Here is a 27,946-nt window from a genome sequence, read left to right on the forward strand (position 1 = left end):
AAGTATGTAACTTTCAAAATAATATGATATTATGGGAAATGGCAAGACATGAAAAGCAGAAAGATTAACAAGAGTCTGATCATAAAAACTCATTCTAAGGAATTTCCTTTTAGGTAGTTTTTATGAAGACAACATAGAGCAAAGCAGATAGATGCTATGATCAAATCTGTGATTTACGAAGACTACTATGACTCTAGAGATGAAACAGAGGATAATTTTGGATTCTACTGTAGTCATCAGATATTGTCCTTGGAAGTAGAAAACAAGACAACAGGAATGAACTAAGTTTTCCTTAAATTGACCCATCAATATAATTCATACATAAAAATGCCCCCAAATAATTAGAACCTCACCTAGACTCAGATGCAATTGCAGCTGAAGTTTAAATCCACTTTTATAAGAATGTATACTCATCTCTCTAGACTCAATTTAACTATCATCTCCCCTCTTTGATATTCCTCACCTCCAAAGTGAAACTAAATCATGATCTCTGTATTTTCACTGAGAATTGCCTATCTCTAGCTTATAGCAATGCTTGTCTCTCCCAACAGACTACACTAGGAACTCCTGTGAGACGAGAATAACTTGCATGAACTCCATATCCCCAATTCCTACTGAATGAATGAATTAAATAAATAAGTAAATCATATTTAATCTGTTTTTTTCTTCTTTTTAAAAAATTAATCACATTGTTTGAGAGGCAGAAAGACAGTGCACGAGCTCCCATCCTCTGGTTCATTCCCCAAATGGCTGAAATGGCTTCAGGATAGGCTGAGGCTGGGAGCATGGAACTCACTCCACATGGAACTCTCACATGGGTGGCAGTAACGCAATCACTTCAGTCATCACTGCTGCCTCTCAGGGATCGCATTAACATGAAGCTAGAGTCAAGACAAAGTCCAGACTCAAGCCTAGGCACTCCAAAATCTCATGCAGGCATCTTTAATATGTGTCTTAAATATTGTTTTAACCATCAGGCCCAACGTCTACCCCTTTATTTCTTCTTTGATTCCAAGAGTTTGTAATGAAGATGAACTACTATTTAAAATACAGAATATTCTTTAAAAAAGACAGCAATTATTTTTTAAAGAACTAAATTCCGGGGGCCAGCACTATGGCACAGTGGGTTAACGCCCTGGCCTGTAGCGCCGGCATCCCATATGGGCGCTGGTTTGAGCCCCGGCTGCTCCACTTCCAATCCAGCTCTCTGCTATGGCCTGGGAAAGCAGTAGAAGATGGCCCAAGCCCTTGGGCCCCTGCACCTGCTTGGGAGACCCAGAAGAAGCTCCTGGATCCTGGCTTTGGATCGGCGGAGCTCTGGCCATTGTGGGCAATTTGGGAGTGAGCCATTGGATGGAAGACCTCTCACTCTCTCTCTCTGCTTCTCCTCTCTCTGTGTAACTCTGATTTTTGAATAAATAATCTTTTTTTTTTTTTTTAAAGAACTATATACCAACAGTTTTAGAAATGATGCAAGATTTCTTGCACTGTTAGAAAAAAAGTTCATGTGTACGTGTGTGTGTGCTGGGAGTTGGGGGAGACTTACTTTCTGCAGTTTGCATTATTATTTCATCAAGCTCTTTTTCCAATTTCTCATAAATGTCTAGTCTTGCCTGATGCTCAGAGTTCTGTGCCTGAAGTTCAGTAATGCGTTTTTCAGAACATGCTTGGAGACTGTAAAATTCTTTAGTTAAAACCTAACAGAAGAAAAGAATGACACAGTTACGACAAAAACATGACACAGAATACATTTAAGCTTTTTCTCTTTTTCATAAAATATTAAAAGAAAGTCACTTAATTGAGATAACTAATGAAGTAAAACATACTTACTTCTAAGGTGAATATGTCAGTTGCTTCTTTTTTTTTTTTTTTTTTTTTTTTTTTTTTTTTTTTTACAGGCAGAGTGGACAGTGAGAGAGAGAGACAGAGAGAAAGGTCTTCCTTTGCCGTTGGATCACCCTCCAATGGCCGCCGCTGCAGCCGGCGCACCGTGCTGATCCGATGGCAGGAGCCAGGATCCAGGTGCTTTTTCCTGGTCTCCCATGGGGTGCAGGGCCCAAGCACCTGGGCCATCCTCCACTGCATCCCTGGCCATAGCAGAGAGCTGGCCTGGAAGAGGGGCAACCGGGACAGAATCCGGCGCCCCAACCGGGACTAGAACCCGGTGTGCCGGCGCCGCAAGGTGGAGGATTAGCCTATTGAGCCACGGCGCCGGCTCGTCAGTTGCTTCTAACTGAAAATTATTTAGACCTTTTCTTTATTGTATGAACTGAATACAAATGCATTTGAAACTTAGAAGTAGGTATAGGAGTAGGATTAGCATTTGCTTATTAGAATTCAAAAGAGGCAATGATGTCATACTTACCTGGAGGTCATTTATCTGGCACTCACAGCTGTTTGAGAAAGGCTGACAGAAATGTGCATAAAAATGATACACTTGTAATGAGTCCTTCGATTTTCTGTGACAGCTTATTTAATCTAAGTTTTCCATAATTTTAGTAAGATTTTGGTTTCCTGAATAGTCATAAATTCAAATTAGCAAATCAAAAGATAAATCTTAAGTACTGCTTGAGGGTAGTATAAGAAAATGCCTTCGCAAAGGAAGAAAGGACAAAAAAATGTATAAGGAAAAAATATAGAAAACTTAGAAATGAGTTATTTTGTGCAGAGCACGAAGTCCTCTGCCCTTCAGTGATATCTCACTGAGGGGATCTCTATGATCAGAACAATGAATCTGGAGATGCTTCTAGTAACAAAGGAATGTTTTAATGCTTAAAGTCCACTCCAATTACCTAGAGCGTTTACTGACTTGTGCTTAGTAGTTTACTTATTAGAACTAGACTAACTATGCCTGCTTTGTTAAACAGCATAAGGAAAGTACTGTTTCCTACGAGGAAATAAAGTATTATGGTTAAGAATTTGGTTTGGAGCCAGAAATATTTGGTTTTCAATATGATTTTGATACTTACTAGCTGTGATCCTAGGTAATATCTTAAAACACTGCTGAAGGATTAAATGAAATGATAAAGTCAAAATGCTTAGCAAAGTGCCTAGATGGAGTGTTGAAAAATACCGTTACTGTAACAATAAATGCAATTATGAAACTTTGTATTAAATAATCTCATGGAAATAGAGCTCTACTGATGTAATTATCCTAAATTCCTTGTAATTAAGTACTTTTGAAAACAAGTGATTTTCTTTAATGACATGAATTTCACCTTAACAAATGTGTATAAATGTGTGATTTCTGTGATATTGCAAAAGGAGAAAATACAGACAATAAAAACTTATTTATAGTTCTTAACAAGCAGAAGTTATAATTTATTTTTTCTGGATTTATTCCATGTAATTTACTTTAATTTTCATAAAACTTCCCCTAAAAGTAGACAAAACATCCCCATACAATCATCTGGAGGGTGGAGAAGCAGTAACATGGGAATAATATTTTAAGATGATTTTTAGTGTCGCCAATTGGATCAGAAAAACAAAACTCATATGTTTAGCATTATTTCTTTTTTATTCTTGATGACTAGGAATGTGTTTTATAAAAACTTAATAATTTATTATTAAAAAGTACTGTTCAGTGAGTCAATCTGAGGCTTTAATGGACTTTACTAAATTGGAATATAACTCATTAAGAATCTGGTGGCTCGGGCAGGTGTTTGGCACAGCTGTTAAGATACTGCTTAAGAGGGCTGGCGCTGTGGCACAGCAGGTTAACGCCTTGGCCTGAAGCGCTGCCAGCATCCCATATAGGTGTCGGTTCAAGTCCTGGCTGCTCCACTTCCAATCCAGCTCTCTGCTATGGCCTTGGAAAGCAGTAGAAGATGGCCCAAGTCGTTGGGCCCCTGTATCCGCATGGGAGACCCGGAGGAGGCTCCTGGCTCCTGGCTTCAGATTGGTGCAGCTCCGGCCATTGCGGCCAACTGGAGAGTGAACTATCGATGGAAGACTTCTCTTTCTCTCTCTCTTTGCCTCTCTTCTCTCTCTCTGTGTAACTCTGACTTTCAAATAAATAAATAAATCTTTTTTAAAAAAGAGAGAAAATCAGTAAAGGTAGTATTAAATGACTATTCCCACTCAAAATATTGAAGATAGGATATTTCATGAAGTGTTCTTAGGTAGAGATTTTAAAAGTAGTATTAGACTGAGAGAGAACAATTTAAATTCTTTTCTCAGGTCATGGACAGGTCCCAAGAAACTTCTGACAGGGTATCTCCCAACAGTTGTTAGAATTCTTCTTTCCTATGAATTTGCCTCTAAGAATAAATTTATTACTGTTTCTGAAAAGCCAAAGAACTCGATTATGGGTCTTACAGAAGCTTATTATAGTAAAGAGCCTTTAGGAAGAACTAATATATGAACATTTGAGTTTAAACACAGAGGTATAAAATAGGTCAACTGCTTTTAGGAATCTATTAAATGTCAAGCTCTCACAGTAGAAGTTCCTGTCTTTTCAATAATGATAATACAGATTATATGTCAATACCTATTTTAAAGAGACAAATATAAAAAGCCTATGTTTTGGCAGATTTTGTTTAAGCAAAAACTAAACAAATCATCCCCAAGTTATAATCAATGAGAATACTGCATAAAAGTCACAGGAAAGTCCAAAATCTTTATCTTTCACAAAAATATTTCTCAGTAAATTAACTGTAAAAGAGAACTTCTCAGGAGGACACTTGGTCTAACAGTTAAGATGGGCATGTCATATATGAGAGTGCCTAGGTTTCATTCCTGGCTCCAGGTCCTAACCCAAGTCTTGCTAATGTACACCCTGAGAAGCAGTGGTGTTAGCCCAACTAACTGGGTTCCTGCCACCCACATGGGAAACTTGGGCTGAGTTCCTGGCTCCTGTATGTAGTCTGACCCAGTCCTGGCAGTTGTGGGAATTTGGGGAGTGAACCAGTGGATAAGAACTCTGAGAGACTATCTCTGTCTCTCAACTTAAAAAAAAAAAAAAAGAAAAAAGGAACTTAGAGACAAATAATCAAATGAAGTGACTACATTAGCCTCAGTCAAAATTCATTTATTAAATATTTATCAAGTATCCACCATGAGAGAGGCATTGTGCTAGACACTGGGAATATAATAAGAGAGCAGTACTGCTCTCAAGGCCTTAGCTTAAAAGAGGCATAAAATGTAAAGAAATTCTCCTAGAGCTTAGCTTTGCCAACCAGAGTTTTAAGAACCGTAGCATTTCAACAAAGGTGCTTTCTCCACGTAAGACTATTAAAATAATACAATTACTAGTCACCTGCCTCTATAGAGGTGGAGTGAATGAGTCTATGGCAAAGTGGTTTTCAAACGCAAATCCCAACCTTTGGGAGGTCAGGAAAAAGCTCAGTTTGCAACCAACTGAAGACAACAGAATAGAATGGTTTTGAATATAACACACTCAATTGTCCCAAAGTTTTGTTCCGTGAAACATTTGCTTCAGAAGTAGACAGAAGAGTGTCCTCTATTTTCAACATAAATAGCTTCTCCCTTATATCCATTCTACCTCAGCCCCAACATTCTTAAGCACAGAGATTCAATATGAAAAGAAGGAAAGGCATTTTGCTGGGAATGAGGAAACTTATACCATGATAAACAAGGCTTGCAAAAGACAAACTGCAAATCAGAGCTCAGCTGAAAATGCGTGGGAAAATCAACTGCAACAGTTTTCTGAAGAAGGCATTTGAAATGGCTTCAAATGTTGAACACTGATTTACTTTAGATGCAGACATCACTAACAACTTTTGCTTATTGTCTTTAAATACACACACACATTTAATACAGTTTTTATGTTTCCTATTGTGGCTTTATTTTCTGAGATCCTTCATATTGTGATGTTTGGTTTCACTAATTAGGATCCTTGTCAGAAATGTAAGCTTTTCAATAATGATAATACAGATCATATGTCAATACCTATTTTAAAGAGACAAATATAAAAAGCCTATGTTTTGGCAGATTTTGTTTAAGCAAAAACTAAACAAATCATCCCCAAGTTATAATCAATGAGAATACTGCATAAAAGTCACAGGAAAGTCCAAAATCTTTATCTTTCACAAAAATATTTCTCAGTAAATTAACTGTAAAAGAGAACTTCTCAGGAAGGCACTTGGCCTAACAGTTAAATGTGGGTACTTCGAAAAGTTCATGGAAAAATGGAAATAAATTTGAGCAATTCTGGTGCAAAATTTTTCTTTGGTGCGAATTTTTTTGGGTAATGTATGGAACATGCATATATGAAATAACTATGCATGGATTATCAATTTTTTGGGACCAAAATAAACTCATACTTTAAATTACATTTTCTATGAACTTTTTTTTTTTTAAAGTTTCTAGGCATTATTTACTTGAATATCATTGTGGTTAAAAGTATGGATTTGAAGTTAGACTGCGCAGATGTGAGTCTGAATCATAGTTAATCACTTAACTGTTATGTGAACTTAGGTAATTTAACTTTATTATGAAGAAAACAGTAGAAATAAAGTACACATGCTTATTTCTTAATCAGTCATAACAACTAATAACATTATGGTTAATAGTTTAACCATAGATTTCTTCAAAATCTCACCCCCTCCCAGGCATTTTTAAACATCTAGTGTTTATAGAGTATAAGGGCTATTTTCATTTAACATGATAATAAAATGTATTTTCCAAATCATTGTGTGGCCTTAAAATATTAATTTGATACTATTCTATTATATACATCTATATTAACATTTAAATGAAAATTTAGTATATAAAATGCAACAAATTTTAAATATTTATATTTTAATGTGACCCTTTTCTAGTAACAGTATTTTATAATTTTTAGTTCTTCTCTGTTCTACTACTGCAATAAGAATCTGTGTCTGAAGTTTTTTACATAGTTAAGATATATCTTTACAAACATACACTGCCAAATTATTTTAAGAAGTAACAGATTAATTTAGATTTTTAAAGATTTATTTTATTTATTGAAAGGCAGAGTCACAGAGAGAGAGGAAGAGACAGAGAGATCTTTCATCTGCTGTTTCATTCCCCAGATGGCTACAATGGCCAGGGATGGGCCAGACCAAAGCCAGAAGCCAGGAGCTTCTTAGAGGTCTCCCATGTTGGTACAGGGGCCCAAGTGCTTGGGCCATCTTCTGCTGCTTTCCCAGGTGCATTAGCAGGAAGCTGGGTAGGAAGTGGAGCAGCTGGGACTCTAACTGGTACCCATCTGGCATGCTGGCGTCACAGGCAGCAGCTTTATCCACTTTGCCACAATGCCAGTTCCTAGAATGTTAGATCTTTTAAAGTAGTTTTGAGAGGACAGTTGAATGAAAATAGTTAAAAAAAGAAAACTTGGTATTTTGTATACATGTAGGTAATATACATGTTTTAGATTACAAACAATTATATTTTGTGATATTTACTGTATAATCTTACATTATAATTTGGGAAAAATGCTTTAATATCTGATTAATTTTCACTTGGGAAAGGTGTCTAGTTGGCTTTGTTCCTTTGCTTTTCAGTGTCTGTTTAATGACCTACAATTACACATTTTCAGAAACTTTCATATACAGAAAGGAAAACTGGGGAAGTATAAAATGTTTGACTTTACCAGCTGGCTAACTATTGTGAGATCTGAAAAGGGAAAGAAAAACTTCATTTATCTTTTTACCAAATATTTATCTTTTAGGAAAGAATACTTTCATTTTCCTAATATCACCTAACTTTACCTAAAACAAAATTCTTTAGCACTGAAACAAAATATTTTGAGAATTTCTGATATGTGCTAAAAATGAGTGCTCTAATATATGCCACACAGACTTTCTATAACACTGTCAGGAAGTAGTTACTACTATTATTCCTGTTTAGTAAATGAGGCAACAGAGGCTCAGAGAAAATGAGTAGTTTATCTAGAAATCAGTGACTAATTGGGATTCCAATCTTTGTTCTGTTCACCAGAGAATCGGAAGCCTACATACTGTTCAATACTGCTATGAGAACTCCTATTTGTCCAGAAAAAAGTATCAATTTTTCTTCTATGATAAAACCAAAAAGAAAGTTTTCGGTTCTCACCACTGCCCAACAGTAAGAATGTGTGTTATCTGGTTGAATGTCCAGAGTGTGCAGTCTAATACCACAGCCATTAGCCACTTGTGGCTAATTAAATTTAGGTTAAATTTAATTAAGATGAGCTAAAATAAATTTAGTTCTTCAACAGACTGTGCACATTCCAAGTGTGAAATACTGGCTACTGCACTGGATAGTGCAGATAGAACATTTCTATCATTCCAGAAAGTACTATTCAAAGTCCTGTTCAAAACTATTTCTTGCATATAGGAATAATTTTTTGTTAAAAACTGTGTGCACAATCAGGCCCACTACAATGCATATCATTTAACAGATGCTCAGTTGCCAAGTACTGAATACTATTGATTTAACTATGTGCCAGACCATGGCTAGGATATGGAATACACTGGAATTTTAAATAAGGGATAGGCATTGCTATAATGGGATTTATAGTTCAGAGGAGAGAATGACAAACATAAAAACACCAATAATTATACTATACAGGATTGAACTCTAATATTTTGGTGTATGTCCTTCAAATCATTATTTCTATGGACACTAAAGATTTTTACTGAAGACAAACCCTCAAGTCAAGATCATTCAATATATTTAGTTTCACCCAAATCTAAAATAGGCAATATGATTATATGCAATCATACGATACATGGAAACAGCAAAATAAATAATATTTAATGTACATTGAAAACTGTTTATTTGCTACTGGACTTTTACGTTACTTCTAATTTTTACTATAATAAAACAATGCTGTGACATATGCATCATTAATATAAATCTTTATAGTACCTCCTTTACTTTAGGAAACATTACTTTAAAATTAATGGATCAGGTTTCTTAAGGCAATTAACACAGATTACCATATTATTCTTCAGAAGTACTGTTCTACTTTTCTTCAATTTTTAAAGATGTATTTGTTTTTTATTTGAAAGGTAGAGTTACAGAGAGAGAGAAATCTCCCATATCCTAGTTCACTCCCCAAAAGGCTGCAACGACTGGGGCTGGACCAGGTCAAAGCCAAGAGCCAGGAGCTTCTTCCGGGTCTTCCCATGGGTGGCAGGGGCCCAAGCACTTGAGCCATCCTCTGCTGCTTTCCCAGCTGCATTAGTGGGAGCTGGATCAGAAGTGGATCAACTCCGGGGGCCAGCACTGCGGCACAGTGGGTTAACGCCCTTGCTTGAAGCACTGGCATCCCATATGGGCGCCAGTTCAAGTCCTTGGCTGCTCCACTTCCAGTCCAGCTCTCTACTAAGGCCTGGGAAAGCAGTAGAAGATGACCCAAGTCCTTGGGACCCTGCACCTGTGTAGGAGACCTGGAAGAAGTTCCTGGCTTCTGGCTTCAGATCAGCGCAGCTCTGGCCGTTGCGGCCAGTTGGGGAGTGAACCATTGGATGGAAGACCTCTCTCTCTCCCTCTGCGTAACTCTGACTTTCAAATAAATAAATAAATCTTAAAAAAAAAAAAAAAAAAAAAGAAGTGGACCAACTGGGATACGAACTAGTGATCAAATGGGATGCCGGCATTGCAGGAGTGGGTTTAACATGCTGTGCTATAGCACCAGCCCCATCTTTTATTTTTTGATTATATGACATATTCTATTTAAGGGTATTCTTGTTAGCACTTAAAAAACAACACACAGATGTAGGCAAAGGTAAAAAGGGTGTTCAGATTTATATTTCTTTAGCTATCAGTGGATAATATTAATTTTCATCTATTAGCAATTTGTATTTCTTTTCTTATAAAATATTTATTCTGTTTTTTTTTCTAATTTTTTTATCTAGAAGAAAAGAGTTATGTCTTCCTGATGAGAGACCTTTTAAAATAAGGATATAATACGAATATTACTTTTCTGTTTCTGTTATCCTTTAGTATTTTAGAACTTTTTTAAGAACACAGGTTTTACTATTCCTGTATTTCTTTCCTAACTTTAATTGATAGATGAACAGATTAATTCCTAAACTGACATAGATAAATTTTCTCTGTATTTACTTTTTTTTTTTTTTGACAGGCAGAGTGGACAGTGAGAGAGAGAGACAGAGAGAAAGGTCTTCCTTTTCGGTTGGTTCACCCCGCAATGGCCGCTGCGGCCCGCGCGCTGAGTCGGACACACCACGCTGATCCGAAGCCAGGAGCCAAGTGCTTCTCCTGGTCTCCCACGTGGGTGCAGGGCCCAAGGACTTGGGCCATCCTCCACTGCACTCCCGGGCCACAGCAGAGAGCTAGACTGGAAGAGGAGCAACCGGGATAGAATCTGGCGCCCTGACCGGGACTAGAACCCGGTGTGCCAGCACCGCTAGGTGGAGGATTAGCCTAGTGAGCCACGGCGCCAGCCTAAAAATACTATTATCTATTTAGTTTTTGTTCTACTTGGACTACAGAATTACTCCATTAGATTAGAAATGCATGCTAACATTTGATTAGAAATGAACTAATCCAGTATTACTTGATGCAAACTGAACTACGTATAATTCTGAATATTCTTTTCTAGAAATATGGTGTTTCTTCTTATTTACATCAGTGAGGGACTATAGTTTTTTCTTTTTTTTTTTTTTTTTTTTTAAGAATTATTTCTTTGAAAGACAGAGTTACAGAGAGAGGTAGAGCCAGGGAGAGAGGGAAGTCTTCCATTCCACTGGTTCACTCCCCAAATGACCTCAATGGCCAGAGCTGAGCTGATTCGAAGCCAGGAGCCAGCAGCTTCCTCCATATCTCCCATGCAGGTGCAGGGGCCCAAGGACTTGGGTCATCTTCTACTGCTTTCCTAGGCCATAACAGAGAGCTGGATCGGAAGAGGAGCAGCCAGAATGCGAACGGTGCTGCAGGCTGGGGCTTTAACCCACTGTGCCACAGCACTGGCCCCTATAGTTTTCTTGATATATATACTCTACATGGTTCTAATTAAAAGTATCCTAAGTAGTTATATATTTTGATTGCTATTGTGAATGAGCTCTTTCCCTATTTTTGTTTCCTAACAATTCTAGTTTTTTTCCAGTATATATATTTCTGATATATATTTCCTTTTTTGTGTGTGTGGAGGACAGTGTAAAACTTGATATAAATCTGTACCTAGGGAGTTTACATGCCTTATGCTGATTTTGAAGACTGTACAACGTACCTCCAGTTTTTTCTGATATTTTTCACATTCCAATTGACACTGTGTGAGATTTCTTGCAGTTTCCTCCTGTAGAAGCTGCATGCGTTCACTTTCAAAAGACTTTAATTTACTTTGATGGAAAAATTCTGTGACTTTGCTTTCTGTACTAAGTTGTAGTTCTCGGTACCTGAAAGAAGCAGAAGGGTTATGAGTCCAAAGAAAGCAGTCTCAATGGGTTATATAAACCTAAACCCTACTTCTACATCTTCCATATCCCCATATTTATGCAATTCATAATTACACTTAACTTAACAAAGCTTTTATAAATAATTTAGATGTGCATATGTACAGAAGTTAAGTCCAGAGAATTAACATCCCCATTTCTTCCTTATTTTCATTTGTTCTATTCAAAAGTATTTGCTTATCATTGCTATTTGTAAGACATTTAAAATAAAAAATGGAAAGAACAAAGTTTAGTTATATTGCTTAAAATGATTATTTTTCATAGGCCTTCTTAAATTTACAGCATTGAGCTTTTTTATTCTAAATCTAAATAATGTCAGATGGAGAAGAATGGCATGAAATGCAAGCATTAAAGTTCAAATTCCTGAGATACTTGCAAAATAAATTAAGTTAGTAAATAGATATATTTAATATTAAACAAAATATAATGTACAAATTGTGAAGATAAATTTAGAACTACAAGTAGTCCATTACAACATAGTTAAGGAACATTTTCTTTATTTCATAGTTATAACTAGTGACAGAAACATTTTCACTTAACATGCAAATGCCCACATATTGTAAATTTGGAGATACTTTAGATTGACTGTGTTCTAACAGAAAGCAAAACACAAATACATTACAGCTTTTCAGGGAGCTACCATGAACCCCAAGATAATGTTAGATCTGTTATTTAAATTTATCCAGATATTTATCAAGCTAGTCAAAATGCTAAGTAATGAGCATGTACTGGTAGATAAAATATTGTTTTTTTTTTTTCCCTTAAATAACTTGAGCTTTCTGGGAAAGGCAAACACATCAATATGAAAATTCCAAACAGACTGGTATGTGCTTCAATAGGATAATCCCCAGGATGAATAGGAAGGACTGTAACTGGGTTGGTATACAGATGCGTGTGTGAGTATATGTCTAACACAGGAGGAGGTACAGAGCGGGCAGTGTTCTAGGGAAGAAACCGGCTATGTGCAGGACAGGGCAGCAGAGAACAGAGTCTGTTTTATCCATGGCATCTCATTTAATCCTTCCAATAGCCCAATTCTGTGTTTGTAGATGAGGAGCCCGAGACTCAGAGGTGTCAAATTGTTTGACAGAAACAATCTACTTGTAAATTTCAGGTTGGGTTTTTACATTCAACTCTATAGGAATAGTCCTTTCACTATTTCAATTAAGCAATATTTGAGGTAAGATAAACTATAAAATGTTTTAAAAAAGATTTATTTATGCCTTTGAAAAGCAGAGGGACAGAGAGAGTGAGAGAGAGAGAGAGAGACAGAGACAGTGAGAGATAGAGACACACACATAGAGATCTTCTATCTGCTGGCTCACTTGCCAAATGGCTACAACAGCCAGATCTGGCCAGGCTGAATCCAGGAGACTAAAGCTCCATCCAGGTCTCCTATATGGGTGGCAGAGCAGCAAGGACTTTGGTCAAACTTCTGCCTTCCTAGCTGTATTAGCAGGGAGCTGAACCAGAAGCGGAGCAGCAGGGACTCAAACTGGCACTCCAATAAGGATGCCAGCATTGCAAGGAGTAGCTTAATCTGCTGTGTCACACCACTGGTCCCTAACATGTTTTGTAAAAGTCACTTCATTCCTGTAAGTGATAACAGCATTCAAAGAATAATCAGAGAAGAGAGGCATTATATATCCATCACAGGCTACAGTTTCACTCTTGGCACTTTTATCTTTGGTAAAAGTAGATCTCATTCAGACTAGTGGAAGTTCTATACAATGTATTATAGCAAGGCTTGAAAGTGACTGTCAAAAGTGTTCAGACCATCCAGTAGAGTAAGGATAGTCTTGTCAACAAATGGTGCTGGCAAAACTGGATGTATACATGTAGAAGAATGAAATCAGATCCATACCTCACAACATATATAAAAATCAACTCAAGATGGACCAAAGACCTAAATTTAAGACTTGAGACTAAGAAAACATAGGGGAAACACTCTAAGACATTGGCGTAATGCACAACTTCTTGGACAAGACCCCCAAAGCGCAGGCAACAAAAGCAAAACTAAACAAATGGGACTATATCAAATTCACAAGTTTTTGCTCAGCAAAGGAAGCCATCAATAGAGTTAAGAGACAACAGAATGCGAAAAAATATTTGCAAACCACCTGACAGAGGATTAATATCCCAAATATATTAGCAACTTAACTCAACAACAACATTGTTGTTCTCCAGTTGAGAAATGAAAAAAGGACTTCCAATAGGCACTTCTCAAAAGAAATACACATGACCAACAAATATATGAAAAATGCTCAGCATCACTAGTCATCAGGGAAATGCAAACCAAAATCACAATGACATATCAACTCATCCCTGTCAGAATGGCTAAAATCCAAAACAGAGAGAATAACAAACGCTGGTGAGGATATGGAGAAAGAGGAACACTTATACATTGTTAGTGTAGTCACTGTGGACAACAGTGTGGAGATTTCTTAAAAAACTAGAAATAGACTTGCCATATGATACAGCAATCCCACTACTGGGTATATACCCAAAACGACTTGAACAGAATATATCCAAGAGATACTTGCACCACCATGTTCAGAGCAGCACTGCTTACTAGAGCCAAAATTTGGACTCAACCAAGGAGCCCATCATCAGATGAATGGATAAAGAAAATGTGGCTTTAAGTATACATAATGGAATGTTATTCAGCTAAAAAAAAATTCTACCATTTGCAGTAGAATGGTGCAACTAGAGGATATCATGTTGAGTGAAATAAGCTGGACCCAGAAAGACAAATAGGACATGTTCTCCCTTATATGTGGGAGCTAAAATTTAAAAAACAAAAACAAAAAAAGAGAAACATCTGTATTTGTATTGCTACAAATATCATTTTATGAAACTTTTTTTTAAAGATTTATTTTATTATTTGAAAAGCAAAGGTACAGAGAGGCAGAGAGAGAGAGAGAGAGAGAGAGAGAGAGAGAGAGAAAGAGGTCTTCCATTCACCAGTTCACTCCCCAAATGGCCATAACGGCCCAAGCTGTGCCAATCTGAAGCAAGGAGCTTCTTCTGGGTCTCTGATGTGGGTGCAGGGACGCAAACACTTGGGCCATCTTCCACTGCTTTCTCAGGCTATAGCAGAGAGCTGGATCAGAAGTGGAGCAGCTGGGACTTGAACCGGCGCCCATATGGGATGCCAGCACTGCTGGTGGTAGCTTTTACCCAGTATGACACAGTGCCGGTCCCGAAATCATTATCTTCTTTTATGATAACTTATGGGACACATATAGGCCACATTACTAAAACAAATTCTGGATAAGTCATTTAGAATGTGGATAATGACTTTTAAGTTAGTTTGTTTTGCAAAGATCAAAATATAAAGTTTGCCTTTTTATGGATTCAAGAATTTGGGAGATTCTGGTATCAATGACAACTTCAAATAGGTAATTAGGAACAGTCAGTTCTTGGCATTACTCATTCATTATATAGCACCTGAAGTTACTTTTAGCACTAATATTAACTGCTATATTAAAAAGTTAAACTGTGGACAATATTTAGACATTCAGAATATAGACTATTTAACAAGAGTTAAGCAATGAACTATCTAGGGAATAATTATTGTTATCTGAGTGTGCTCAGTAGAAGTCTTGAGTATGCCCTTTAATGAATTGAAGCTTCTATAAAACCAAATGATAACCCTAAAACACTCACATGTTGTTTATACAGTGAAAGAAATCTGCCCCAAATCACTACGCTGTTTTAATAACTTTAATTTGTTAAACTGAACTATGAAAATGTTGAACAAACATTACAGCTACGAAAGTAGCTCCAGCAGTGAGGAACTAATGGTGCCAAGAGCATAAACTGACAGTTTCAGGTAACTCCCACTTAATTTGTTTTGCTAATACAACCTGTTACATTTTGCCTTGTTGACTCAGACTTCTCATCTCATCCTCTCAATTTGAACATCGTATTTGAACTAAGTCAATATTATTTCACACATTAACAACTTTATATTTGACATTCTAATTCAGCATAGTACCCTTAAGAGGTCAAATTTCCCATAAAGTTAAAGTACAATGGAATCTCCTACTATCCTAACAACTATCTAATAATCCCAGGATGGAAATTTGGCTACATTTCTGTTTATGCTATTTTGTGAATGGGTTTTTAGTTTTCATAGACCCACCTATATAACTATCACATGCTACTTAAAAAGTAATAATTTAGTCCTGGAATGAATGAACAGTTTGCTTTGAAGAAATATTCACAACAAGATGAATCTTTGAGCTGGAGGTACAAGGGGGAAAAAATCAGGTGGAAACCAGAGACTATATTAGGAGCTACAAAGAAGTTAATTCATAAAAAATGCTCCAAGCAGCACGGTACATTCTATGATGCTGAAAAATAACTGCAGGAGAGACATCAACATGACACTGGATTCTCAGAAATGGGAGAACTTATTTCAACAAAAGCCCTGGATAAAACATCAAATAACAACAGATTTTCATACAATATTTATACAGGCAGCTTTCCACACTGACCACAAGGAAAGTTTTACTCATTATATTCTTATTTATAAAGTCAAGCATATATATGATTTATTTCCAATTCTATCAACAATGTCATCATTGAGTAATAAGTTGAAAGATCAATATTTAACCCATTATTTACTTTTTAATCTGTTTTCAAACCAATGAGAAACAAGTGATTTTTGAATCTTTTCCATAAAATGTTCCTGGCTTGTACTATATTATAAATTGTACATTTATTCTGAACTCAGTTATCTAATCTTATTTGGCAGAGAGGCATTCTCAGGCAAAACAGATAAAAAGTATTGTATTCAGTGGTGAGGTTCCTCTGATCACCAGGAAAAGAACATGGTCCTTCCATTATGAAATTTAGGAGCTGTTAGAGATTTAAGTAAGATACTGAAGCAGTTGAAGCACAGCATTTGTTTGTATGTAGCAGGTCAGCTACGTGTAGATAAACACTAAGACCCTGTCTGTTCCAAGATCTACTGGCAAAGAGAACAAAGCCAAGTGACAGGATCTAAAGTACTAGGGGCTGGCATTGTGGCATAACAAATTAGGTTGCTGCCTGCAATGCAGGCATCCCATACAGATGCCTGTTCAAGTCCTGGCTGCTTCATTTCTGATCCAGTTCCCTGCTGATGTGCCTGGGAAGGTAGCAGAAGATGGCAGAAGTGTCTGGGCCCCTGTACCCATGTGGGAGACCTGGATAAACCTGGCTCCTGGCTCGTGGCTTCAGCGTGACCCAGCCCCAGCTGTTGTGACCATTTGGGGAGTAAGTCAGTGGATAGAAAACCTCTCCGGGCCGGCGCCGCAGCTCACTAGGCTAATCCTCCGCCTTGCGGCGCCGGCACACCAGGTTCTAGTCCCGGTCGGGGCGCCGGATAGTGTCCTGGCTGCCCCTCTTCCAGGCCAGCTCTCTGCTGTGGCCAGGGAGTGCAGTGGAGGATGGCCCAAGTGCTTGGGCCCTGCACCCCATGGGAGACCAGGATAAGTACCTGGCTCTTGCCATCGGATCAGTGTGGTGTGCCGGCTGCAGTGCGCCCGCCACGGCAGCCATTGGAGGGTGAACCAACGGCAAAAGGAAGACGTCTCTCTGTCTCTCTCTCTCACTGTCCACTCTGCCTGCCAAAAAAAAAAAAAAAGAAAGAAAACCTCTCTCTCTCTTTCTCTCTCTGTAACTCTGCCTTTCAAATAAATAAAATAAATTTTTTTTTCATTTTCGATTCTCTTTATATACAGAAGATCAGTTTAGCATACATTAAGTAAAGATTTCAACAGTTTGCTCCCACACAGAAACATAAAGTGAAAAATAATAGATGATTTCTTAAATGATGATGAAATCAGATCAGACCTATTGTCATGTTTAATCCCAGTGAGAGTCAAGTTGGGAATTGATAATTTCTTCTTTTTCTTCTTCTTCTTTTTTTTTTTTTTTTTTTACAGAAGATCAGTTTAGTATACATTAAGTAAAGATTTCAACAGTTTGCACCCCCATAGAAACACAAAGTGAAATATACTGTTTGAGTACTCGTTATAGCATTAAGTCTCAATGTACAGCACATTAAGGACAGAGATCCTACATGAGGAGTAAGTGCACAGTGACTCCTGTTGTTGACTTTACAAATTGACACTCCTGTTTATGGCATCAGTAATCTCCCTATGCACCAGTCATGAGTTTCCAAGGCTATGGAAGCCCCTTGAGTTCTCTGACTCTTATCTTGTTTAGACAAGGTCATAGTCAAAGTGGAAGTTCTCTCCTCTCTTCAGAGAAAGGTACCTCCTTCTTTGAAGACCTGTTCTTTCCACTGGGATCTCACTCACAGAGATCTTTCATTTAGGGTTTTTTTTTTTTTTTTTTTTTCCCAGAGTGTCTTGGCTTTCCATGCCTGAAATACTCTCATGGGCTTTTCAGCCAGATCCGAATGCCTTTAGGGCTGATTCTGATGCCAGAGTGCTGTTTAGGACATCCACCATTCTATGAGTCTGCTGAGTATCTCGCTTCCCATGTTGGATCACTCTCCCCCTTATTTATTCTATCAGTTAGTATTAGCAGGTACTAGACTTGTTTATGTGCTCCCTTTGACTCTTAGTCCTTTCATTATGATCAATTGTGAACTGAAATTGATCACTTGGACTAGTGAGATGGCATTGGTACATGCCACCTTGATGGGATTAAATTGGAGTCCCCTGGTATGTTTCTAACTCTACCATTTGGGGCAAGTCAGCTTGAGCATGTCCCAAATTATACATCTCTTCCCTCTCTTATTCCCACTCTTATGTTTAACAGGGATCACATTTCAGTTAAATTTCAACACTTAAGAATAACTGTGTATTAATTACAGAATTAAACCAGTCATATTAAGTAGAACAGACAAAAAAAAACTACTAAGAGGGATAATATATTAAGTTGTTCATTAACAGTCAGGGCTATGCTGATCAAGTCACCGTTTCTCATAGTGTCCATTTCACTTCAACAGGTTTCCTTTCTGGTGTTCAGTCAGTTGTCACCGATCAGGGAGAACATATGGTATTTGTCCCATATACAGGGACAAATAAAATAAATTTTTAAGAAAAAACATAAAGTACCAGGAAGGCTCATGGAAGTTTTTTTTTTTTTTTCAGATTTATTATTTATTTATTTGAAAGGCAGTTACAGAGAAGCAGAGAGAGAGAGAGAGAGAGAGAGAGAGAGAGAAAGGTCTTCCATCTGCTGGTTCACTCTCCAGATGGCTGCAATGGCCAGAGTTGCATCATCTGAAGCCAGGAGCCAGAGCTTCCTCTGGGTCTCCCACATGGGTGCAGGGGCCCAAGGACTTGGGCCATCTTCTACTGCTTTCCCAGGCCACAGCAGAGAGCTGGATTGGAAGTGGAGTAGCCAGGACTCGAACCGGCACCCATGTGGAATGCTGGCATTGCAGACTGGGTTTTAACCCACTGCGCCACAGTGCCAGTCCCAGGGAAGGATTTTTAATACTCAGCCAGTAGGTAGAGTTACTGGGTGGACTGAACGCATTAAAAGATACTTTGAATACTGAAAAAGAGGACAGTAAAAAGAAAATACTGTGACTTAGAAGAATGCATGGGAGCAGGTAGTCAAGGCTAGATCACTAAATCCCTTGTGTGAGCAGGATGATACAATTCTAAATTGACAAGCAAGTGGGGCAGAGTCTGCTGATAATTTTCCTACACTTGAGTGGTGTGCTCTAAGAGATGAGCCTGAATTTCCATAGAGGGAGACTGTGGTGGATTTGCTGCTGGAAATCAGAGTTGACAAGAGTAGAGCTGATACCTCTATTAACTGAGAACTCAATTTTGCTCAAAAAGATAACTGTTGTTTCTGTTTTGACATTTTCTCTTCTTTGCTGTACAGTAACTATTTTCAAATTTATTTTCTATTCTATAATTTATCAAATCCATTTTTAGAGTAAAAACTTCAAACCTTCCAATAAAGGTTTCAGGCCTGTTTGTAACAATTTTCAATTTCATTTCTCCTTTCATGGATAACCACTATTATGAGTTTTCTGTGAATTTTTCTAGAGATTTAAAAAAAATGCGTATGTGCATCATGGAAAGATAGTATCAGTTTCCTTTTTAAAACAAATAACATTATACCATATTTCTTTTCTTCTGTAATTTATTTCACTTAAGAATATGTCAGGATCGTTTCATGTCTGTACTCATTTCATTTGCTACATAGTAGAGCATGATGTTGACAAAATTATAAAATGAATTTCAATTTATTTTACCCTAAACTCATAAACATTTAGGTTGTTTCGAAATGACTCGAAACATCATTCACAGGGCTTCAAGGCTCATCCTTTGGCTGAAGTAGTGGCTTCCTGCCATTCATGTGGGAGACCTGGATTGTGTTGTGGTTCCTGTTTAACCTGTCTCTGCCACCTCCACTTATGCTCGCATATGGGGAATGAACCAGCGGATGGGAGTGTGCTTTTGCTATCGCTATCTCTCTGCTCTCTCTCTGTTTCTGCGTCTCTCAAATAAAAATAAATAAATATAAAGAAAAAAAAATGATTATCCTAGTGATTGCCTCCTATGTACAATGAGAATTCATCTAAGAAACATATAGTCAAGTGGAATTGTTGGGTCAAAGGATTTTAAATTTTAACACTGCCTATTTTCCTCCCAAATAGTTATACCAACTTTGAATGCAACCAGAAGAATATGAAATATAATTCTCAATGTCCTCACCAATATTTGATATTATCATCCATAAAAATGTTTGCTATGCACATTAAAAATGAATTATACCTTCACATAGAATTCACTACCATTTTCTCCAATGATATTATAACTTAAAAATCTTCCCATGTTCTCGAAGCCCCTCCATAAATATTTTCATTGGCTTCATAATTTTCCATCCTCAATAATTCTCCTATTGTTACACATTGAGCCTCTGCCCAATTTCTCACCTCATTTTTCACAGCAAATGCTTCTACTCAGTTTATTCACCCACCCAAATGTAATGGACTTTCCTCTGAATACAGTTTTAATTTCCCCAAACAAAATACATCTTTGATGGAAGAAGGCCACCGCAATGAAAGACTGCTCCAAGGACTAAGCTGCGAAGTAACGTATTCAGCAATACCAGCCCTCTTGGGAAAAGTGTATGGACCCCTAATGTACTGAATTCAGCAGCAGATATTCTTAGTTGCCCATATATTCTGATATGTTTCTTTAAAAAATGAATCTGGACTCATTATTTACATATATAGTTGGACATTAATCATGAACATATCTAAAAATCACATTTATAATGATATATAAAAAAAGTAAATAGCCTAAAGAAATAAGATCTGGGATATCTTACCTAAAAGGTAAGGAGGTGAGAAAAGAAACTCAGTCATTTTCATATTACATGCTCCAACTTAAGAGTAATTTTACCAAAGGCAACTTAAAATTTTTGAAATAGGAGATTCAAGAAATAAAATACTAAGTAATTTTGGCTCAAATACATCATTTACATCTCATAACAAAGTGTTATAAAGGCAAGTAAGGGATGAAGTATTTATTGTATCATTAGTGTCTATCATAAATCTTTGGTTAGTTTTTTCTGTATCCTAAAAAATTTGAAAGACTTTAGAATACAGAAATAAGCACCTTTGCCCTGATACAGCCAATCTATAATTTCTAATCTTTTACTTTAATAAGGTGAAAAAATTCATACTCTGAGGGGCTGGCATTGTGGCTATGGCACTGCCATTTCTGATTCAGCTCCCTGCTAATGGCCTGGGAGAAGCAGTGGGGGACTCCTGCTACCCACATGGGAGACCTGGAAGAAGCTCCTGGCTCAGCCCTGGTCTCTGTGGCCATCTAGGGAGTGAACAGGCAGATGGAAGATCTCTCTCTCTCTTTCGAGTAAATAACTCTTTTTTTTTTTTTTATAATACACACTTTGATTCTGTTGTAAATATTTCAAAATACATCAAATTATATACACATTTCTATATATTTATATAACAATACTACAACTTAGAACTGAATGTTCAAAAGCAGATTTGTGAAAGTCTACAGACACTTATTTAAAAACAACTTTCTGCAAGGTCATTTTTCTTCAGTTGTATCAATCTACGCATTAGGTGGTAAGGAGGGCACCTGGGAATCTTGTTAGATTGCATACCAACTTGTTGTATTATAATATGTCCTCCTAGTGAGATGTGTTTATCCTCTAGTTGAGAATCACTATATACGTTAAGAATGGGAGTAGGCAACACATGTGAAAGTCTTGAATGTAGAAAACATGTTAAGAATAATAACTATATACTAGAGAATACACTTCAAATTGTTTTCATATTGAGATTAAAATATAAAATGCTATCAGAGATTTTATTTTTGTGTATTTATAAAAGATTTATTCATATTTTTGAGAGGCAGAGTTATACACACACACACACACACACACACACACACAGAAGAGAGAGAGAGAAAGCCAGCGAGCGAGAGAGAGAGAGGTATTCCATCCTATGGTTCACTCCCCGAATGGCTGCAACAGCTGGAGCTGGGCTGATCCAAAGCCAGGATCTGCGTCTCCCATGTGGGTGCAGGGGTCCAAGCACTTAGCCGTCCTCCCAGGCCACCAGCAGGGAGCTGGATTGGAAATGGAGCTGCCAGGACATGAACCAGCACCCACATGTAATGCTGGCGCCGCAGGTGGAGGCCCAACCTACTACACCACAGTGCCAGTCCCTTGTGCATTATTTTTTTTCTATTGTTTTACCACTATTTTCTTTCACTCTTCTGTTATTTCTATATTAAAAACTTCTAAATATGTAGTTAGATATCTGCTCAAAATTATTTCCAATGAAAATTAGGGGAGTAACTACAGAACTCTGAAGACATAAAATTAACGAGGAACAGAATTCTAGTAACTCTAGTCTTCCCCTTGCAATTGTGAAATTTTCCAAATTAAAAAGCAAGCAGGTAGGGAAAACTTAAAAAATCATCATCAGTGTCACAACAATGATTACTGCTGGACATGAGAAAGACATTCAAAAGGCATTTGGGTATTTGTCCAAACGTTTCTTCCATTTAGACTTCTTCAACTCGTTCACTTCTCAGCTGTAATACTACATCTGTCATTTTTGGCTTACAAGCTAATTCTTAAATGAATGTGAGAGAACTTTTTTTTTGCGAGCTGAAATACGCTGAGTATGTTTAACAACTGTAGCGTGGATTTATAAGAATTCCAAGCATGCAATTAGAGTAATTCAGTGCATCTATCATATCATGATCAAATAAATATGTAATGTCATTAATAAAATAAATAACATGTAGTAATATTTGGCTATCTTACACAGGCAAAAAATAGGCATCACAGGTATGCAAAGATAAAAATATTTAAGTGAAACAAATATAAATGAAAAGAATGTTGTCTTAAAATAAATCAAACCTGCCATCAGTTAAAATAGAGCAAAATGGGTTGCTGGTTTCCCCTTTTTTATAACATGACAACAAACTCTTAAAATTCAGTTTAAACCATTATCTGAACCAATTGTATCAGCATGCTTTGCAGTACTCAAAGCTCTATTTCATGATGGATTCAATATTTAACTCAGAATGGAGGGTTATATTTAAGAAAAAAGTAAAATATATGAGTGGTATCTAAAAAGGTCATTGGAAAAAGCACTTTTTTTGGAGGGGGATGCTGTTATGAAGAACAGTTTAAAGCTCTAGTAGTAGCAAGATGGAGCTAATCGTGGTTTTATACTATTTTTCTACAATATATAGCTTAAAGATAAGAAATAAATCACTGTGGTTAGTATAAAAAGTATTTTAAAGGAAAAAAAGGATCCAAAAGTCATTTATCTAGGTCAATTTCCCAATAACAGGCAAGTTCTTTTAATTTTAACTAATATAAATTAGCATTATGAAAAAGGGCCACAGAATTCCACAAGAACTCTAGGAAACTCCTGAACTGGGATGCAGACTCCACTGTCCTGGATCTTTAAACTCAAGTGGTTTGGGAGTAGCGCTGGGTCATTAGTGACGCTTGTGTGTTTTCTGAATGAGAAGGATTCCTGATTTTCTTCAGCCTAGCCAGAAAGGATCGTCAGAACCACTTGTGGAACTTCTGGAACTCTAATTACCATAGCTCTGTCTTAGATTTACTAAATGAAAATCCCTGCGAAAAAGATGTCATGTTGAGTTTTGGGTGATTAAATAAGCTAGTACAAGTAAAATGCTCACAACAGTGCTTGTGTAACCGAAACAGAAGTTGCTTAAGTGACAGAATCGTGTGTGATAACCTATCTTTGGGTTCCTACTATCTAGTACATTACCTAGGATATTTATAAGCTCTTAATAAACCTTTATCAAATAAGAGAAGAGAATGGAGTCATATTAAACTTGAGGTTTCCTTTGTGTTATAAAATATAAACTACTTAATAGTTTCAATTCCCAATAGTAAACCCTGAAGTATCAAAAATGAATTTGACCAGGGGCAATCCTTTCTGAAATGTGACAAAAATAATAAATTAGGATGACTATTACCAGCTTTCGATATCAGTATAAGATGAAGCAAATTATAGGGAGTAAAGAAAGAGAAACCAAAATGATTATAGCATAGGTTTAACTGAACTACAGGAAAGATTAATGTTTCTAAAAATGTAGTTTCGATAATGACTAAGGTGGTAGAAAGAGGCCTGACAACATTCTAAAAACATTTTAAACACAGAAGTGCCAAACAGAGAGAAAAGTTAGCATGCTATGATAAGCTCTAAGCTGTATAATTTGTTGAAATTATTGCAGAACTTATGCAAAATTTTAGGAAGCCAACTAAGTGTGACTCAGTAGCCTATTCACAGAATGTGATAAAGTCTATCATGAGGGCATGCAAAACAGAAGGGAAGTAGAAAAACACAATAACGAGAAGAATTAAATCACTTTGTGGAGTCTATTTTCTCATCTCTTAATCTCTCTCATTAAACTTATTGGATAAAATAACTACTTACCAGTACTTTTGTAAACTACTACCTTGGGGTTTTCTAAGTATATATTAAATGTAATGTTATGCTAGGTAGCATTCAGTAAACATATATCATGTTGTGATCATAGTTTTATTTTCCACAGCTGTTTATGAAATGAAAAAGCTTGTAAAGTTCTAGAAAATATCTATACAACTACATGTCTATTTGACCACCCAATTATGGCTATAAACACTTCAAGACAAAAAAAAAAAAACCCAATAATTTAATCAAATAAAGTAAATAAATATCAATTAAAAACTAAACACTTATATATCCTACATTATTATTTTGAAGAAATGCCTTCTCTTTTTAAAAATATTTTCTTGGATCTGATTTGTTTCCCTATACTTTTCCTACAAGTTGCTTCTCCTCTCTAGCTTCTTCTCTCTCTTTTATTGCTCTGATTCCTATTCCTGTGCTCTCACTTGGTATTATAATCACGACCCAAGTGGGTTGTTAGAGGCTTGTGATAAAAAGCCATAGATGAACTCTAAAAGCCTTTACTAAGAGGAAACCTGAAATGGTGTGAATTGGTGCATGCTGACCCACACAAAAGAAAGGAATTTAACATTTGAGTATTTTGTGTTTTTATTTACTTTTCATAAACACACACACACACACATTTCCCTACTTAATAATCTCTAAAACCCTAACATATAATTCAGAATTATTCTTTTTAGAGATAAAGATCCAGAGATTCTGAAAAGCGAGTGACCTGACCAAAGAAGTAGCAATGCTAGAATTTATGCCCAGGTCTGTATGAGATTCCTAGGTGCTTATACTGCAACAATGTGCATCCAAGAGAGAATATATATATATATTAAAATAAAAATAAAAATAAAGCATGTAGACAAAACACATACATAATCTCCAGCAGTACACCATTGGCAAGTAAAGATGGACAGAGACAACTAAAGCAGGAAGGTAGTAATGACAAAGTATATGACAGAAAGATAAAGAAGAAAACAGGCGAGGACACAATGCAAAAAACAAAATACCCAAAAGCTCTACATAGGAAGATGGAGAGAAAAGTTATTTCCCTTGCTTTAGACAAAGATGACTCTGTGCCTTATAAACATTACAGTCCATGCATGCATTTCAGAAAAGGCCTTTCCTCTCAAACTATCCTTGAGGAAAAAATGGGAGGAATGTTTTATTTGAGTCCTTATAAAGTCTCTCCCACTGAGTAGTCACTCATTATTCTGAAAGGCAACAGAAGACCACTGGCTTGCAAAATACCAAGAATATTCTTCTGAGATCTAGAAAAAAGGATGCTGAAATTCACATTGAAACATAGGAGACCCCGAATAGCTAAAGTGATCTTATACAACAAAAACAAAGCAAGAGGCATCACAATACCAGATTTCAAGACAACTGCCACAAGGCAGTTACAATCGAAACAGCCTGGTACTGATACAAAAACAGATGGTTAGACCAATGGAACAGAATAGAAATGCCAGAAATCAATCCATGCATCTACCACCAACTTACCTTTGACAAAGGAGCTAAAATCAATCCCTGTAGCAAGGATAGTCTTTTTAACAAATAGTGCTGGGAACACTGGATCTCCATACGCAGAAGTATGAAGTGACCCCTACCTTACATCTTACATAAAAATTCACTCAAAATGGATTAAAGACCTAAATCTACACCCAATACTATCAGATTATTAGAGGACATTGGGGAATTCCTACAAGACACTGGCATAGCCAAAGAGTTCTTGGAAAAGACCCCAGAGGCACAGACAACCTAAACCAAAATTGACAAATGGGATTACACCTAATTGAAAAGCTTCTGTACGGCAAAAGAAGCACTCAGCAAAGTCAAGAGGCAACCAAAAGAATGGGAGAAATTATTTGTAAACTATGCAATTGATAAAGGATTAATAACCAGAATATATATAAAGAGATCAAGAAACTCAACAACAACAAAACAAATAACCCAGTTAAGAAATGGGCAAAGGACTTAAACAGGCATTTTCCAAAAGAGGAAATCCAAATGGCCAACACAAATGAAAAAATGCTCAGGATCACTAGCTCTCAGGGAAATGCAATTTATAACCACAATGAGGTTTCATCTCACTCCTGTTAGAATGGCTTTCATACAAAAATCAACAAACAACAAATGCTGGTGAAAATGTGGGAAAAGATACCCTAATCCACTGTTGGTGGAACGTAAACTGGTAAAGCCACTATGGAAGACAGTATGGAGATATCTCAGAAATTGTAGTAAAAACCTACCAAATGACCCAGCCATTCCACTCCTGGGAATTTACCTAAAGGAAATGAAATCAGCATGTGAAAGAGTTAACTGTACCCCATGTTCACTGCAGCACAATTCACAATAGCCAAGATATGGAATCAACCCAAAGACCTGTCAACTGAAGACTGAATAAAGAAATTATATGAAATATACACCATGGAATACTATACAGTAGTAAAAAAAAATTCGGTTGTTTGCAACAAAATGGATGAATCTAGAAAATATCATACTTAGTGAAATAAGCTAGTCCCAAAAAGATGAATACCATATGTTCTCTTTGAACTGTGACAACTAATAGTGCACCTAAAAGACAACTCATAGACGTGAAATTGACACTTTGAAAAGCAATGACTGGCGCTGGTGCCATGGCTCACTTGGTTAACCCTCCGCCTGTGGCGCCAGCATCCCATATGGGTGCCGGGTTCTAGTCCTGGTTGCTCCTCTTCCAGTCCAGCTGTCTGCTGTGGCCCAGGAAGACAGAGGAGGATGGCCCAAGTGCTTGGGCCCCTGCACCCGCATGGGAGACCAGGAAGAAGCACCTGGCTCCTGGCCTCAGATCGGCGCTGTGCCAGCCATAGTGGCCATTTGGGGAGTGAACCAACAGAAGGAAGACCTTTCTCTCTGTTTCTCTGTCTATAACTCTACCTGTCAAATAAATAAATAAAAAAGAAAAGCAATGACTTTGAACAGCCACTGTCTCAACTGTTGACGAACAATTTCGTTTTTCATACTACTTGTTGAACTTTTTACTTAACACAGAATTAATCACATGTGTATAAAGTTAATTGAAAATAGATCTTAGTGGCCAGCACCGCGGCTCAATAGGCTAATCCTCCGCCTTGCGGTGCCGGCACACCAGGTTCTAGTCCCAGTCGGGGCGCTGGATTCTGTCCCAGTTGCCCCTCTTCCAGGCCAGCTCTCTGCTGTGGCCAGAGAGTGCAGTGGAGGATGGCCCAAGTGCTTGGGCCCTGCACCCCATGGGAGACCAGGAGAATTACCTGGCTCCTGCCTTTGGATCAGCGCAGCACAGTGGCCGTGGTGGCCATTGGAGGGCAAACCAACAGCAAAGGAAGACCTTTCTCTCTGTCTCTCTCTCTCACAGTCCACTCTGCCTGTCAAAAAAAACAAAAAAAAAAAAACAAAAAAAAAAACAAAAACAAAAACAAAAAAAACCTAGTAAAAAATGGGAATAGGGAGAGGGAGGAAGAAGATGGGTGGGAGTTTGGGTGGGAGGGCAGCTGCATTTGGACAAATCACCATGTTCCTAAAGTTGTAATTATGAAATGTATGAAGTTTGCATTCCTTATATAAATGGTTTCTGGGG

The 27,946-nt window shown here is 37.2% G+C and overlaps 1 protein-coding gene across 5 annotated transcripts in view; it reads right to left on the reverse strand.

Moving 5' to 3' along the window:
- Positions 1-27,946, reverse strand: part of PIBF1 (progesterone immunomodulatory binding factor 1) — a 239,588-nt gene that overhangs the window by 113,669 nt on the left and 97,973 nt on the right. For all 5 annotated transcript variants that reach the window (XM_070048728.2, XM_070048727.2, XM_089303617.1 and 2 more), the window contains exons 11-12: positions 11,162-11,327; positions 1,547-1,697 (exon numbers count right to left, since the gene is read on the reverse strand). In XM_070048728.2, coding sequence (XP_069904829.2) covers positions 1,547-1,697; positions 11,162-11,327 — 317 coding nt within the window. The remainder of the gene's footprint in view (positions 1-1,546; positions 1,698-11,161; positions 11,328-27,946) is intronic.

This window comes from Oryctolagus cuniculus, chromosome 9 (genome assembly GCF_051225735.1).
Source record: "Oryctolagus cuniculus isolate XC-2025 breed Fujian yellow rabbit chromosome 9, ASM5122573v1, whole genome shotgun sequence".
Lineage (NCBI taxonomy): Eukaryota > Metazoa > Chordata > Mammalia > Lagomorpha > Leporidae > Oryctolagus > Oryctolagus cuniculus.